This window comes from Cyanistes caeruleus, chromosome 7 (assembly GCF_971803275.1).
Source record: "Cyanistes caeruleus chromosome 7, bCyaCae1.hap1.1, whole genome shotgun sequence".
Lineage (NCBI taxonomy): Eukaryota > Metazoa > Chordata > Aves > Passeriformes > Paridae > Cyanistes > Cyanistes caeruleus.
The window spans coordinates 16,212,159-16,228,785 of record NC_141707.1 but is presented as its reverse complement, the minus strand read 5'-3'; the positions used below and the strand labels follow the sequence as shown (position 1 = coordinate 16,228,785).

The 16,627-nt window shown below is 40.1% G+C and overlaps 1 protein-coding gene across 3 annotated transcripts in view; it reads left to right on the top strand.

Moving 5' to 3' along the window:
- Positions 1–16,627, top strand: part of PARD3B (par-3 family cell polarity regulator beta) — a 392,133-nt gene that overhangs the window by 348,741 nt on the left and 26,765 nt on the right. For all 3 annotated transcript variants that reach the window (XM_086897517.1, XM_086897518.1, XM_086897516.1), the window contains one exon: positions 13,919–13,998. In XM_086897517.1, coding sequence (XP_086753643.1) covers positions 13,919–13,998 — 80 coding nt within the window. The remainder of the gene's footprint in view (positions 1–13,918; positions 13,999–16,627) is intronic.

Sequence of the window (16,627 nt, the reverse complement as noted above, 5' to 3'; positions counted from 1 at the left end):
AGGGGAGGGGGGAAAGTAGACTTCCTTTTAAAATTGACCTCCTCTTCCTCAGGCCATTAGTAAGAGGCCTGCTTCAACTTCTGGAAGGGGGCCCCAGTTACAACACTCATTTTTTAATCACAAGACAAGTCTGTTATGCCACTGAAATTCATGTCTGAAGCTAAGCATGCACTTAGGTATTTATTGGATCAGGTCTGAAATCAGGCCTCAAACCTGACCCCCTTTAGGCACAATCTTTGGCCTTTACTACCAGGTATCCGGTGCATTTGTCAAATAGATGCTGACATGGTTGACTTCTTTTTCAGGTCCTACAACTTAATTTCCCTGGGTCGTGTTCATGTTCAGTGTTGCTGATGAAAAAGAAATCTCCTCCTTAAAAGACAACTATAATCCAAAAGTTGCCTAGCTACTCCCAGGCAGCACCCCCTTTCCTGAAGATGCTGGTCACTGTCCAGCTCTGCCTGCTAGGGATAATATCCCGCTAGAACAGAGAGTGGTTTGGACAAAGGACTGCAAAATTTGTCCATTTAACATCAGGGAAAGCAGAATGACCTCAGTGAGGCAAACAGCAATGATTACCCAGTGTGTGCAGAACTTGGGGGTCAAGGGTTGAGCTTGAAAGAAGCTGGGTCAAGTAAGACAACTGTGTCATTGAGGCTGTTAGAGAGCCCAGATCTTGTATTTGTTATAGTTAAATATGTGACTGAAGCCAACTGAAATAATGGACTTTTCATTACTTTTGATTTCTGGATTGAGTTCTTCTGTTGTGCAGCACTTCTCATTACTGCAGTGCAAGATCTGAGGTAGAGGCCTTGGGTCTTGCTGAGTTTTGCTGAAGTTCCTCACTGCAAAATGCATTAGCAGAACTGCTTGTTAAATTCCATCCTAGGTGCAGCTTCAGCAGTCAGGGTGTCAGTGCTCTGGCTACCTTGTTGTCTTGCAGTTAGAAAAGCACTAAAAAGTTCAAGATTTTTTTCACAGCCAAGGTGTGAAAAGTAATTAGAATGTATCAGTGGGTGCTGGGTATAAGCAATTATCTGTGAATATATAAAGGCCCTATTTTTCTCAACAAACAGGCGACATTGCTATAATTATTTAAAATGAAAAAGAAAGTCAGTGACTCAGACATCGAGAGATTGGGTGGATAACTTTATTAGTTCCCAGTCTAAGGTCTGTAGTGCAGATGCTAATCTAATATCAAGACTGCATTAAAAGAAAGTACAAAAATATGGAAAAAGAGAACTGAATTTACCCCATAAGGCTGGTGCTGTATGTAACTTTGACTGTTCTGCTCAAAGCCAGCTCTCTTCAATGTTCAGTTCTAAGTCTGGTTCTTAAAACACACTGGAAAAGGGAGCACTAGGTATCTCCCTTCTTGCTCCATACAGAATCTGACTGGAAAACATTCCTTCTATCAAATGTGGTGATAGAAGCACATTTGATAGAAGGAATATGTTCCGGGGATTTTTTTCCACTTTTGAGAAGTTGTTCAAAAGTTAGTAATCAATTTAATTTTTGTGTGTATTTGGTTTCTTAAAATTTCTTTAGTATTTCTGCTAGGTTTAGTAAATTGAATTTGCAAGCAGAAATTTCACCATGCAGCCTAATCTGAAGGGCCGATTTTGATTTGATTTTTGGTGTGTTTCTGAGACACTAATCAAGGGGGGGTTTTATGTTAAACAAATGGTTTTGACACTAAGCACTAAGAAAGCAAGCACAACACATCCTCCTGCCTGTGTTTTTGCTGCTTTCTCCTCATCAAATGGCCTGACTGTTGTGTGAAATGTCATGATGCCCAATATTAAGCAGAGTCATTGCAGCTGAAGGGTGTGTCGTAAGTCCTGTATGATAGGAGACATTGAGTCTTCTGTAATCCAGGTGATACTGGAATGTCTGCCTTGCAAGCAGAAATATGAGTTCTGACCCTGCTGCTTCAAGGGTGTCCTGCTGTTCAGGACAGATGATATGCGAATAACCCAGAGTAGCATAGATTTCATAAAGCAGTATATCAGATTTAGCATGTAAGTTGTGAATGTGTACAATTGAGCAGCAGAACAAATACTGGTATCTCCTCTACAACGCAGTCTGGTCACTATTGTAAGATCTTTCTAGATTTATTCCATTAATCTGTTTTATTGCTAGGCTGGAATAATGATTGTTAAAATTACTATGGCAAATGATGCCCCTCTATGTTAGGAATGCCATTACTGCACATGACAACAAACAATGGCAGTAGCTCTGAAGGAACCTGGACCCTAGGGAAGCCTGGATCAGGTTATGCTTTCCACCATCAGCTATTCCAAGAAAAGTCAGAGTAGCAGATACCTGGAGTGAAAATCTGACTTTGAAGTTACTGTGTGACTCAAAACGAAGGGAGTCACTTGGATTCAAGAGTTTCTTGTAATGCAGTAAGCATGGTTATATTAAATTATATTCTACAGGTCATAATTTGATGATAACTTCTTCAAGATAAGATAAAAATTTATATTTTGAAATACTTGCCTGTGCCTTCCATCCCTGGTCTGCCACCATCAAAACAAAGTCATTCTGACAATCTAAATTCAATCTTTCCTGTGGAATGATTATAGGGGAATTTAGCAAAATGGTATCTAGTGATACCCACCAGTGGATCAGTATGAACATTTACATTTGCATTTGAAGCTAATTTTTAATGTATTTCTCTTAATTTGCTAGGAAGATACCTGTCAAGTTAGCAATTAAACTGTAATTTGGTCACTGAGGTGTTTACACGGATTAATAGATCTCTCTCTTAAGTGTATGCTCCTGGGTTTGAAATAACAGCTATACTGCGTGGTAGCATGACCCCACTTGAGTTTCACACACACATGCACAAAATCAAATTCCATCACATTTTAATGCAAATTTTACCTTTGCAAATGATGGCCTGAAAAGAATGAGTTTCCATGGTAACCTTAGGGAACACATAACCTGTTTATCATAACTTCTCCATGAAGCAAGATAGGGGGTTGGGAACATGCTTTCATGTCAGCTATATTTTTCTGTAGACAGCATTCTGCTCTAGCACATATAGAGAATTTACCAAAATACTTGCCTGCTGTCCTAAATGAACTTTTTTTCTGTTCTTAGAAACAAAAGCAGTTGTATGGAATAACACAGGAGGTAACTGCAATAGACAGTATTCAACTCCATTAACTGACCTTTCAGCTCCTATCGTTTGACAACTTTCAATGTTTTGAAAGAGCAATTAGAAATTAATCGTTAACAGAACTCTTCCATCACTTTATCTTTTCTTGCTTTCCCTCCATGCTTTAAACTTAGCCCTCAGGTATCCCTGCTGCCTTTCAAAGCCACTTTTTTATTTTTTCTTCTTCTTTCACTTCACTGCTGAAAGTACTTTTTTGAAAAAATGTCTTGAAATATCTCTGAACTCCTACATTTTGGAGCTACCACAGAAAAGAATATATTGATTATATTTCACATTCAGTGCTGACTTTCAGAGTTGAGGTGGTGGCTCCTGGAGCTGCCATTAGTGAGAGCAAGTTTGATGGCTGTGAGCATCTGTAAGGTTGTATTTTTCCTGCAGATGCACAGTAACTCCTGGCTAAAGGAAAGTATGTCTGAAACATTTTTTTTAAGGTCATTAGGAGTAAGGAACAGATGTTGAGGTTTTTCAGAATGCTGCTTTGAAGTGCCACTTAGGAGTCAACTGACAAGACTGACCCTATAGGCAGTGATTTTTGGGACTGGAACACAGAGGAACCATTGCCCACAGTTACCCATCTGGTATCCATCTGGTACCAGCAAACAACAGACAGTACCAAATCACAGAATAACTGTACCAACTGCTAAATTGGTATCAGCAAGCAAAGAAGGTCACCACCCAACAGCAGTTGCAAGCAGGAGAAACAATGTCTGTAACATTTACAGACTGGTATCTGAAGATCCGGAGGAACCTGATGCCATAGCATATGGAAGGCAATTCCTGTCTCTAAGCCTGCTTATGCTGATGTTGTTTGCTCAGTATTAATCCAGGTTTGGGGGGGGGGGGGTTGGGTTTGTTGGTTTGGTTTTTTGTGGGTTTTTTTGTTAACCATATTGAATTTGCAGTGTGGAGAGCTTTTGTCACGATGCCATTGAGAGAGCGCCTCTCTTTATTGGCATCTATGTTTAACAGGATTAAGGTGGATTTAATACCCTGTGCTACAGACTAACCATTCAAATTCTAGGAGTACTGTTCCATAGTGGTGTCAAATCACAATGGAAGGAGTTGAAGTTAACTTTTAACTCCGTGACGATTTACTCTGCAGCTTTTCTTTGATGTGAAGTATTCTAGGGGAGAGCTGTGGCGGGGGGGTTGTTTTCCAATTTTACTGCCATCTTCCTCTTCTTCCCTTTGGTCATTTTCCCCCTTCTTCCTACTTTTCTTTTCTTGAAGCAGTGTGCTGGTTTGTACAGTAGCTAAGTGCATAGAATGCAATAATACAACAGTGAGAGATTTAGTGCCTCTAGGTGCTACCCCTTCTACTCTTGAGGACCTCCAGCAAGGCATGATTTTATAGACAATGAAAGGCTTGCTCTCCCCTGTGAAGCTGCCTGCCTGCAGGAAGCTTTTCACTGTCTATTTCCACTACTTGCTCTGCAATTTAGTTCCATGCCCTGCTATTTCCCCCTTCCCTCCCTCTTTTCTTCCCTGACATACACATGTATATACCCCCTGCATGCACATTCAGTACCACCACCAACCAGATGTAGGTAGACACAGCAAAATAGTGTTATCTCAATGTGTGCATTAAAACACTCAAAAATACACCAAACATTTTCATTTTTCCATCCTCATCATAAATGGAAATATTGATCTGTCCTCTGTTTGCTTTCCAGGTACTGACACTGTCATTTCATTTTCCCTAAAAAGAACACAGGCTCATAGCTGAGCTGTAAAGCATGGCCATTACACCCTGGCATTGGTGCCAAGAACTCTGCTGACTTAGCTTAGAGGAAGATGCTGAAAGCCTGACTTTGAGAGAAAATTCAATTCAATTCACTTCATACAATGTCTCTCATGAAGTATTTCAAAATGCTTTATATCAGGAGATAACATAATGAGAAAATGCTTTAGAGAACTGGGTATTCAGATAGCAAGACAAAATGATACACAACAATGAACTGGAGTAAAAGAAAAGACGACTGTCATTTTAAAGCAGTAATCATCTGGATAAGTAGTCTTGTAAACTAATTACAGTGAGAAGAGAAGCAAAGAATGCAAGACTGGGAGGAACAAGAAGCAGCTTAGTTTCAAACTGGCTAAAGCAAAGGACTGGTTTCATGGAGGGAGAGGAATTATGCACAGAAATTATTGCAGAACAACGAAAGGAGACCTGCTTTATAAATATATCCACACGTATGGATTAGTATGCTGTATATTGCATCACAAGTGTATCTGTGTGACAGGTTAAGTTATTCTCTTTAGTGGCTGGGAAGAGATTAATTACTTTGGCCTGGTTCAGGGGAAGAGCAATTGAAATGCCTCCTTGTAGTAGGAGAGTCAATGCTGATGGGTGCTGTGGGTTTTTTTGTTTTGTTTTGCTGCTTTTAAGATTTTCTCTCAACTCAAGGGAAACTTCTGTTTGCCTCTAATTTGAGAATAGGTTTGCAAGTGAGGGTGTTGCAAATCTGGTGCTCATTAAAGACAATTAAGAGATAGAATTAACCAAAACATATTATACAACTAATGGAAAAGGAAGCCACCCACAGAGACAGACACAGGCCAGGAAATGATCTCATTTTGCTTGGTCAAAGGAAACCATAGTTCTCCAGCACCAGGGATCAGGGGATTGTAGAGTGAGGGTTCAGAAAGCAGAGTATTTTCTTTGTGGGACTGTGCAAAAACACTTTGCAGTTCTGCCTTCACCTCCATCTTTGCTGTTTTCTCTCTCTGTAGTGTTGCAAGATACAGCAAATGCTGAGAGCTTGTTTTCTACAAAACTAAGGCAGTTGCCATGTTTTTAAACTGTTATGGGAACAGCCTGTTTCCCTTTTAAAGTTCCCATCTGTGTTTGTATTTCCTTCAGTCTATTGCCTTATAGAGAATTTTCTGCTCCCTCTAAATCTAAGCCATTAGTTTCACCTACTTGAACAAGAGGTAGGGCATTACCGAGGAGGAAAAGTAAATCCTAAGATAATCAGCCCTGCTTAATTCCACCGTGGAACACTGCTGTTTTCAGTGTTCCTGGTGTTCATTGCACAGGGAGAAGGGACAAGTGACTCTGAGTATGAACATTTGTGTGTGAGCATGCGTATGTATATATCTGTAGAGAGAGACAGTCAGAAGGGGAGCATTTAATTGCCTCGCAATCGGACCAACCAAGTATGTTCTGATTGCATACAGCTGATTTTCTAAGTGAAAATCTTCAAACCTATTCAACAGCAAAACCAAGATCATCAGTGAATCTGGAGTGTGTGTCTGTGTTTCTTATAGAGAAGAGGAAGGATGGTTTGATTATTATCTTTTTTTTCTTTGGACAAGGGTGTTTTTCTCATCCAAGGAAAATGCATTCTAGCAGCATGAACATAACTATTAATCAACACTTAAGCAATAATCAGTGAATGAAAAATGATGACCAGAAACTGAAAATGTACTTGCCTAGCTACTTTGGTGCTTTTTCTTTGAGATCATGCCCTTGCATTTTAGCATGAACAGTTCTTATAAAATTAGTGCTGATATATTCCAAAAGGCAGTGATTTAAAAAGCCAGCACTTTTTTTTTTTACTTGAAAAAAAAAAATACTAATAGGGAATGATACGTTAAGATCTGCATAAGTAAAGTTATAAAGCTACCTTGGTAGTCTCTGAGATAGAGTCTCAGTTGATATGAACCAGTAATATCTTACAGATTTACTTAAGAGATGAAGATGCCAAAATCATCATCATTGGAATGCTGTATTCAAACGTGTGAAGACATGTTCAGGATACAGTGATATAAATGTTTTTCCTGTGTATTTTTGCTCAAAAAGGAGATAAAGGCACTGAGAGATGCAGGTGTATGTTAGCTTTGGGAATGCCTCCAAGAGGAATCAGATGCTATTGAAATTAAAACAAAACCCCACTCAGTATTTAGCATGCTCTCCTGAATCAGGGCCAGGGTTTGTGGTGTCACCCAGCAGAAACTAAGGCTGTGTGACCCTCCTAGTGAGCAATACCTTGCTTTTGTTCTTCAAGACATTTTTTTTACAAATTCAGTCACACTTCTGATAGCATCAAGTGTTCTTTGGAATAATCTCAAAACCAGATTAGTTTAAAATGCTTAAAATCAGCGAGTGCTTAACAAATAGAAAGCACAATATTCCCTGGGACTGAGCCCAGAAAGCAGAACTTTAGGAGACTGCAAGGTCATGATTTGGTGACTGGGCTGTGAACAGGCATCTATAGCCATCCACTGATTGATCTTTCCAAATTATTTAACCTGTATTTTCTGTTGACACAAACAAAAAATGTTAATTTGCCATACAACCCAAAACAAACTTGAAGACACTGGACCATGTACAGTCCTGAGATACCTGTCAGGGACAGAAAAACAAGGTGTCTCAGGATCTGCTGATCAGATACTGCTTCCTTATTCTTGGGAGTTTGTTTTAACAGACAAGTTTGTAGCAGGAAAGTTGCAAGTGCTCTGTCTCTTCAGTGGTGGAGGTGGTTTTAGGAGTTCCTGTGGAACATCATCTTGGTTTGCCATTGCAGCCTTAGTGAAGAAGAGCGGAACTAAGAATATCAAAAAGAAATATTAAAGGTGCTGTATTATATCCAAACAATGGTAAAGCAGTACCAATGGGCTCATAGAACATTAGACTCCTCTTCAAGGACTACTTCTGCCATTAAAATCAATGCAACTTAATTAAAGCAAATTATAGATAGATACATCTATAAATAAGATATTAAAGTGCGCCGTTGAATATGATAATTGCTGCATATTTAGCAATCAGCGTGTGTGTTCTGCTTTTGCCAGGAGGGATTTCTTTCAGAGGAATCAATGGAGCTTTATTAAAAACCATCCAAATTAGAGGGAGAAATGATGAGTGTTATAATAACGCAAAATCACTGTTTCAACTTTCATTGCAAAACCAGGAAAGCAAAATATATGCCTCTTTGTGTATGTATGGAAAACATCAGGAAAATTCTTTTGAATGGTAGACACTGGTAGAATTTTTAATCTTTACCTTTTGATGCAAAACATAAAAAAACTGGATGGAAGAAACCTTTCTTTCTGTGGGAATGCTGGAGGTCTTCGAGGGTGGGATAATGAGGATATCACAGCAGTAAGGAATTAAGAAGACCCCATCAATCAACTTCCTCCATTTCACATGGACCATCCAGTTCACTGCCTTACATCACCTGCCTCTGTTTCAGCAGCTAAAGAAAGTGTTAGCAAGTCAAATTGTGCTCTTAAATTTCACTTGCAGTTCCCAGAACCAGGCAGAGTTGAAATGCAAAAAATAAGTGGGTTAATTTTGATGCTTCACCTGTGTATGAAACATTGAGACCAGGGTGGGGAAAAAATCCACTTTTACCTCTCCATTTTTCTTCAGCTTTCACTTAATTGAAAACAAAAACCAACTGTGTCTCAGCAGAGGGGAGACCTGAAGGTTAAAGGGCAAATTCCGTTATACCACGGCTCTTTTTGGCATGCTGAATCTCAACCCATGTGATTAGAAACACTCACAGACAAAAGAAGAGCTTTGAGAACAGAGGTCAAACCAGCATCTGAATCAAGTCCTTTAGCAGATGATCACAAGACTATTGAAAAATGCACTAAGCAATGCAGCAGTTCTATGTGTCATGTTTATGTTTAAAGTTTACAGGCTTTCAGGCAGAAAGCAGAACTGGGTGGCATTTTCAAAGCACTTGGATTGATGGCAGAGCAGAAGCTTCACTCTGCAGCCTTCCTGGGGTGACTCCTGTCTTACAGTGCTTGTCAGTCATATCAAATACAATGGCAGTATCCTGCCATGTTTTATGGGTAGAAAACCACAGTGCACAAGCTCAAGTGACTTCCCTGAACATACACAATGGATAAGTGAAAAACCTGGGAGTCCCAGGACTTCTATCTTCCTAAGCTTTTCCTGATCACCCATAATTTTAATTAAGTCAGGTGTGGCTGAAGTGAAGTCAGCAATGTTTTACCCTGGATTCACAAACATGTAGCTAAAATCCCATCAGCCTTGAGGAAGTTATATTATTGCTACTTACTTAGTGGGCAGCACACTATCCAAATTTTCTTTATCTTAATCGTAATTGAAATGTTTGGAGGAGGCTTATTGTTCAGAAGTCAGGGGGAAAAAGGGCTAAAAAGTAAAAGGACAGCGATGCTTAGCATGTAAGTGAAGAATTAATGATCCTGAATGCAACAGCCACTGTATATTATTCTTTTTTATCAGTGGGAAACTTTTTAGTCTGAGCAGAAGAGTAGCTGGTTAAGAAGTTGTTTTTTTTTAATCAACTGACTTCTACAATAATGATGAAGTTTTCTATATACAAGTCTAAACACCTGCAGGAGAGGGAACAGTAACTGCAACTTTATGAGACAGCCAACCTGATAATGTCTCTGCATCATTTATTTTCCTTACAAGCAATATCCATGGTCTTGAGTTTTCACTGTGCTGACCTCACTCAGGATGGACCATGAGCAGGGAGTCAGGTGGGAATCTGTAAGAAGCAGAGCCCCAGGCAAAAACACACTGTCCTGCTGAATTCTGCTGGTAGAGGCAAGGAGATGTTGCTGATTTCTATTTGCAGTGTGGTAGCTCTCACCTTGAGCTGTGTGTGGATGCACAAGAAAAAGTCAATTCTGGTTTCATGAAGGTTAAACTTCAAAAAAGATCACTCTGGTTGTTATTTTTTGTACCACAGCATCTGTCCTTGATCCATAAGGAAGGGGCAAGGGAGGCTTTCTGCTAGCAGCTAGAATTGTAGCCTTTAACAAATGCTCCAAGAGGAAGGCAGTATAAGACAGGTGAGGGGGAATGAAATGCAGGGTCTCCCAGGGAAAAAAACACAGTCTTGTGCACTTTTCTGTATGGTTTTCAAGATAGTCAGGAGCTTCAGGATTAAATAAATCCTTTCTCTTCCCTTCAAGAACTGTTATTCTGCAACCCAAGAATTCTCCTGTAGGAAAATTCCAGACTTAGTCAAGACATCTGCTCACAGGTATACTCTACTTATATCTTAAAATTTATTTGCAGATGTTTGAACACTCTAAGATATTTGTTTCTCGCTTGAGCTACTCTGTCCTTCAGTTTGCACTTCCACCAGGCTGGTTCTTCTGCTGGGAACTGGCAGGAGTTAAATTAAGGATGCAGAGGTGTCATAGGATATTTTCTGAAGTGATACCTTTCTATCACAGAAATCTTGTTAGCTAGTGAAAATTATTGTTTCTAAAAAGAGAGGCTTAAACAACAAAAATATTCACTAGCCATGTATAAAACACACCTCTCTGGCACACAGAAAATCCTGCCCATGAAGGATTACGCTGAGTTATATGGACACAGTGTCCTGCCAGTTTTTCTGTCTCCGAGTGTGGCCACTGCTGTGGCTGGGACTCCCAGAGGGGCAATTAGGAGAACAACCTGCTGGTACAGAGGTTCTGCTCTCCCATTCATCTCTCTCGAGGGCTTGCTTCTCTTCCACCTGCCAAAGACTTGACTGTCTTCTGCTAACCGGATGTTAGTTGGTTCGATCCATATTTGTATCTGGTTTATTAGTTTTACATTCCACAAAGGCCTTGGCCATATCAGTACTTTGCAACAGCTACACTTCATGAATTGCTAGTTGTTTTTTGATAAAGATAGTATTTTCTTTCCTCGATTTAAGCGTGCTGCTTTTTTAATTGCGCTGATAGGATGATGCCTGTTTCTGTGTTTATCTCTGCCCATTATTTTTGCATATTCATGTTTTGCTTGTTAGTTGAGGCCGCTCTTAAGAGATGAACTGTTTATAATGATGGCACTTATTTAAGTTGATGTTGTTAATTTAAACCCTAAAAATACAGGAGCATATTTTGGATCATTTTTTCTGTTGTGCGTTACCATACATTTGTGAAGTGTGCGTTTCACCTGCTGTCGTGCTCTCTGTTGATTGGGGTGTTGGTCTCCTAAGCTCTTCCAGCTGCATCTGTAGGGACTCAGAGGAGCACTGCACCTTCTGTCAGCTCCCTTGCTGGTCACCTCGTGGTCACCACACATTTGATAGGACTTCCAGGTTTTAATCCTGTTTTATTAAGATTACTGTTTCTTCACCTAAATGTGTTGTGATTATTAACTGTGTTAAAGCTTCCACACCTGGTCTGATGACCAGCTGCATATGTCCTGTTTTAGGAGAGGAGGAGAAGCTGCAATATTTTGATCTTACTAATTAGTACATTTCACACTGATTCTTAGCTTAGTTTGTTGTAGAAGACAGCAAAGGAACCCTTTTCTTTGACTCTTCCTGAAACATAAATAACTTCTACTAAGGAGGTGTTTCTATTTTCACAATTTCTCTTTTCATCAGGGTAGTATTTTATTCCAGGCACCATTTTGGCACTCCAGGCTGAGTGATGATACACTTTTACTGTCGCATGGACAGATGGAGAAGGGAAATCAGAAGAAATGGCTGAGCCTTTAATTAGCTGTGCAGAGCCAGAGCATGCTTTTCCAGTGCATTGGGGGTTTTATATAGGGTGTGGAGACTCAGCCGCTCGATGGATCCAAATTAGCAAAATTGTGTATCCGCCACCAGGGTGTTTCTATGGTAACTGTCTCTCAAATCATATATACAAACAGATCTGGCAGGGGCTATTGCCTTCTATTTGGTCTGTAGGAAATCATCAAAAAAAGGGGTGTTTTCAGGCTGAAAAAAGGCCTTGTAATGTAAATATTTTTTACTTTTGATGACTGGTATAAGTTTTGGGATTACTGCTTGATGCTGGCACAATTCTGAGTGTGTTTTTTCACATTGCCTGGCTGCTGTTACTCCCCATAGGTGTGAGAGTGCAGGAAACTCACAGGGGGCTGTGAATGCACCGTTACCAGGCTCATATTAATTATGAGCCACGTTACCAGGCACGTAATTAATAACCTATCTACAGCTGCACAGGTAGACCATGTACTATATGTTTTTTAAGGTGAGAGACCAGATTATACATTTGTTTCTTTTCCCCTCATTCTTCTTCATAAAACAGGAGAAATCTGGAGGGTCTTCTCTCCCTAGTGTACCTGGGAACTTAAGGGAAATTATAAACATGATGAAATTAGTAGTATAAGAACAGCCAAAGTGGCTGTGACTCTTCACCTGAGTGACTCTGTAAAATCTCTCTGCATGTTACTTTTTCTGGTGGAAAAAATGAATGAATGATCCCTTTAGCCTACTGCCCTCTTTTTGAAATATAGGGCAATTATTGTTATTTTTTGTTCATCCAAAGTCAGGCACTGCTAAAGCATGGGTCATTTCAAATCAGAGGTGGGTTTTTTTCTGTGGCCAGCAGTTCTGTGAGGACGCCTTTCTGTTTTGAATGAGATAAAGGAAGCTTGCAAGAGGCCTGTACTAAATATTTTTTTTTCATTTACAAGTATCTTTGATGTTTGATGAGTGCCAAGGTGCATAACAAAATTTGTCCAGAATAATTCCTAAGCCTGCCTCGTAGCTCCAAATGATACTGCCTCTCTTTGCATTGGACTTGGTTCATGTAATGTACACAGAAATGCTTTGTAAAGGTAGAGACACTTAATACACTGAATGCACAACTTTTGTCATTGCAGGGGTTTATACATCTGTTCAGTGAAAAGGGTGTGTTGTGCATACATTACAGGACTGACAGAAATGTACTTTAACCTGTAGAATGCAAAAAACATGTTAATTTTTGTTTTCTCTTTTTTTTTCTAATCAGGCATTTGCCGAAAGCTCGGTGTGATTTATTACTTTCTTTTTAATGAATTGTTAAAAATGTTTGAAAAGGCATTAAATCTTCCTTTCTGCTATTAATCTGTAAAAGGGGAAGGGGATTTTAAATGGCCTCTTAGTATATTGCTTTATAAAACTGCTGATTCTAGCAGCACCGGAATAGGAATACATACTAATGTAGGAAACACTGAAGGCAGTCAGCACCTCCTCCATTTATGGAAGAAAAGACTAATAGCCCCATTTTAACAAGGCTCTTAACACTTTGGGCCATCAGCAGGCATTGAGCGAGTGAAATTGGGAGAGCTCCTGTGTGCTAAAAGCATTGAAGTTCACCGTTTGGTACCCGGTTGGAGCCTTCCTGATAGAATTGTGCTCCCCAGCCAATGCCGGTTGCCATCTTGAACACAAACCAAGCAGCGCTGGCATTTTGACTGAGTGCACTAATGCTGCACTTTTGAAATGGCACCAGAGCATCATAAATGCACTTAACTCCCAGCTGGATACTTAGCTTTGCAGTGGCGTTAGGGAAAGTTTCTGGATTCGTGTTAAGAATGAAAGAAAACCTGTTTGTGTCATATTTTATACTTAAGCAAAACAAGCTGATGGAGGGGAAAAAAAGCAGACTTGGTACAAAGATGTTAGCTTTGTTTCAGGTAGTTATGCCACTGTAATCAGAAGGGGTGTGCTGAGTTAGATGATGTCCTCATGTTACTGAATTGCAGGAGGAAGGCTGGGCAGGGAAGAAGAGAGAGTATCCCAGCCAGTAGGCAGATGAGGGAAAGGCTCTGAAGATTAGTACCTGCTCTAAACACTTCTTTGATCAGATACTTTCTTGTTAGCAGTGATAAGATTATGTATGGAATTTGAAGCTTCTTTGAGCCCCCGTCTTTCTTTTGTTGATTTTGGCATGTTGCAGCATCATGTGTTCTCTGCTTATCATTTTGAGATGCATTGTTAGTAGCTGGGCTGCATAATTGATCTTCATCTCTAATTACTCTCCTCTCCACAGGTGCCTGGAAAAGGTCCAGATGGGAGCTCCTACAATCTTCACTTCGAGGGGGTGGAAAGGCAGTATGCATCCTTACCCAGGTACAGCACCGAGCCTCGTGCACACACAGCCTCACCCTCACTGCGGTGGGGAGGGAAAGCAGCCCACAGCTGACGTCCAGCTCTAACATGAGACATTATTCTGCACTTCTGTCACTTTTTGCTGCTGATTTACTGCCATTTTGTACCTCTACTACTAATGTGGACTTTTGAATTTTTAAAAAACAGGTCTCTCATTGAACATGTCAGCAAGAGTCATGATCCCCAGGTAGAGAACGTGACATTGAGGGGGCTGGCTCTGCAGGAGAGTTATAACAGGTCATAGCAGGGCATAAATGACAGAGTTTGTAGTGATATAATCCTAGCTGGCACTGACAGAACACTGCTGTGGAAAGCTTCCACTGCTACAGCCACAGCTACCAAAGTCCCACTGTTGCTGCAAGGGCTGTCTGACTGCAGTCCCATTCCATGACAGCATCTCTGTGCTTTAACTGAATGGTCTGGAAATGTGAGTGAATTCTCTGAGGGCTTTTTTTAATTTTTAATCCTTATCAACTGAATGAAGAGTAATTCTCGTCTGAAACCAGTGGGGCATAACAAAAAGGAAGCATTTCAGGGATTTCAGCCCCGTTTCTATGAGAGTTCTAATAGCAGAGTGTAACAAATCAAGCCAGAAAGAGGAGTGAGAGGATGCTAAAAGAGATAGTGGGAAGCAGGCAGAGGAAAACAAAAACAGAAAAATATTCCCCCTTTAAAATTAGAGGGCTGGGCAAGTCCTCAAGAGGCGTGGTCCAATTCACTTCTTGGACCTACAGGCAGGCTGATTCATAAAAGCAAAGCAAAAATGGGTATCTATAAGCAAGAAGAGATTTTTTGTTGTGAATTTAGGAAAATTTAGGAAATCAGTGAATTGTTTCTTTTTGCTGCTTCTTTTTCCACTCAGCTATTTACATTTGAAGGTGTACACTGAAAGATTGATTGATAAATATGTGATGTTCTGTCCAATTCCAGATGAAAATACAAAGAATATTTTATTTTTGCTAACCAGAATATAAAGGCTGTCTCACAAGACACTGTTGGATGTCTGTAGGCATTTTTAATGTATGTGGTTTCTAAACCAAAGGATGTGTCTGCAGTTTACTTCCTACCTTAAAATAGTATTTGTCAGCCATTTTTTCTTGGAGATTCATTCTGTGCAGTAACTGGCTTTTCTGACAGAGTCTTGCTTTCCAACAGCGTGTCTTGCATGTATTTTCTGGCTGACTGTGGGTATTTACTCTTATGGGTAAATAGCCATCTTTTCCTACAGTTCTCCAACACTCATGTTTCCTTTTTAGCAATGATTTTTGTATGTTAGTTAGGTGTACTTTAATTTTGCACACTCCTTTTTTTACCCAACTTCCATTTTGCTGGGTACTTCCCTGTGGATTACAAGAGTAAATTCATAATTGGTGCCCAGTGTAACTCTCTATAGCAATTTTCATATTTGTGTATCATGCCTTCTTTTATTCATTTTCCCTTTAAGAAAATTAATCAAATTTTTTCAAGTGCTGTAAACTGAAAATTTCCCCATGAACTTCCATAAGCCAGAATTGTTTTGATTTCCCCAGTATTCCTTTCAAGGGAGAATGACCAGAAGTGAGCACTACAGCGCAGATGTAGACGTGCCCTTGCTTTATGTAGTAAGCGTTCTCTCTATCCCTTCTGTCCTGTTCCTTTCCCAACTGCCGCATCCTCAGCATGTTCCCCAGATGTATACACTGCTCCTCTCCACCACCTGTGTTTTTGTGGGGTTTGTTTGGTTGGGTTTTGGGCTTTGGTTTTGCTTTTCTTTATGTTTTTTTTTAAAGTAGATTTACCTGAATAAGATCAGGAATTTTACAGCATTGCTCCCCAAACCTCCATTTAAGTTGCTGGAGACACAACTCTCCAGCTCTCAGAACAGATTTGAGTATTTAACTGGTGGGAACTGTCCATTTAGAAAGTCATCCAAATATTCCCTAAGCTTTTGAAGAACTCTGTGGAAGTGTCCTTTCTCTCTGTGCCTAAGGAGATTATGCTGGAGAGTGAGAAGACCTGCACTTGAGCAGGGCTGTTTGTGCTTCCCAGCCCACTTACACTGCTGCACGCAAGCCAAGCTGTGTCTCCAGAGGGTTTCCACCCTGGCAGGAGCAGAGCTTTGGGATATCACACACCCTTGGGTGTGCCTTCAATTCAGCAATCGGCTGCTGCTTTTTATACTTCAGTTTTGTAAGTTTTGCAGTTTCATGTTACTGCAGTAATTAAGCCCTGGCAGTCACAAATGACTAGATTGTACAGTGAAGTCTAAATCCAGACGAAGGGGATGCGGTCTCATTGCCAGCCACTAATGGAAATGAGTGATTTCTTTTGTTCTCATGGCTGACTGCCCAGGAGTATAGAGGAATCCAGGTAAAAACCACACATTTGCCAACCAATTCTCGGTGGAGGAGCCATGAAAACTACTGTAATGAGCAACATTATTTAAAAAAAAAAAAATTAAGAGAAAGAAACAGGAATGTAGAAAGAAATTAAGAGGTAGTATTTCCTCAAAAGAGTAGCTTTCTTCTCTCCAGCATTTTAGTATTAGTTCACAGTTTCCCACCCTTGGGTTTATTCCCCTTCTTTTTTGCTGTTTTCACTGTGGTGAGGC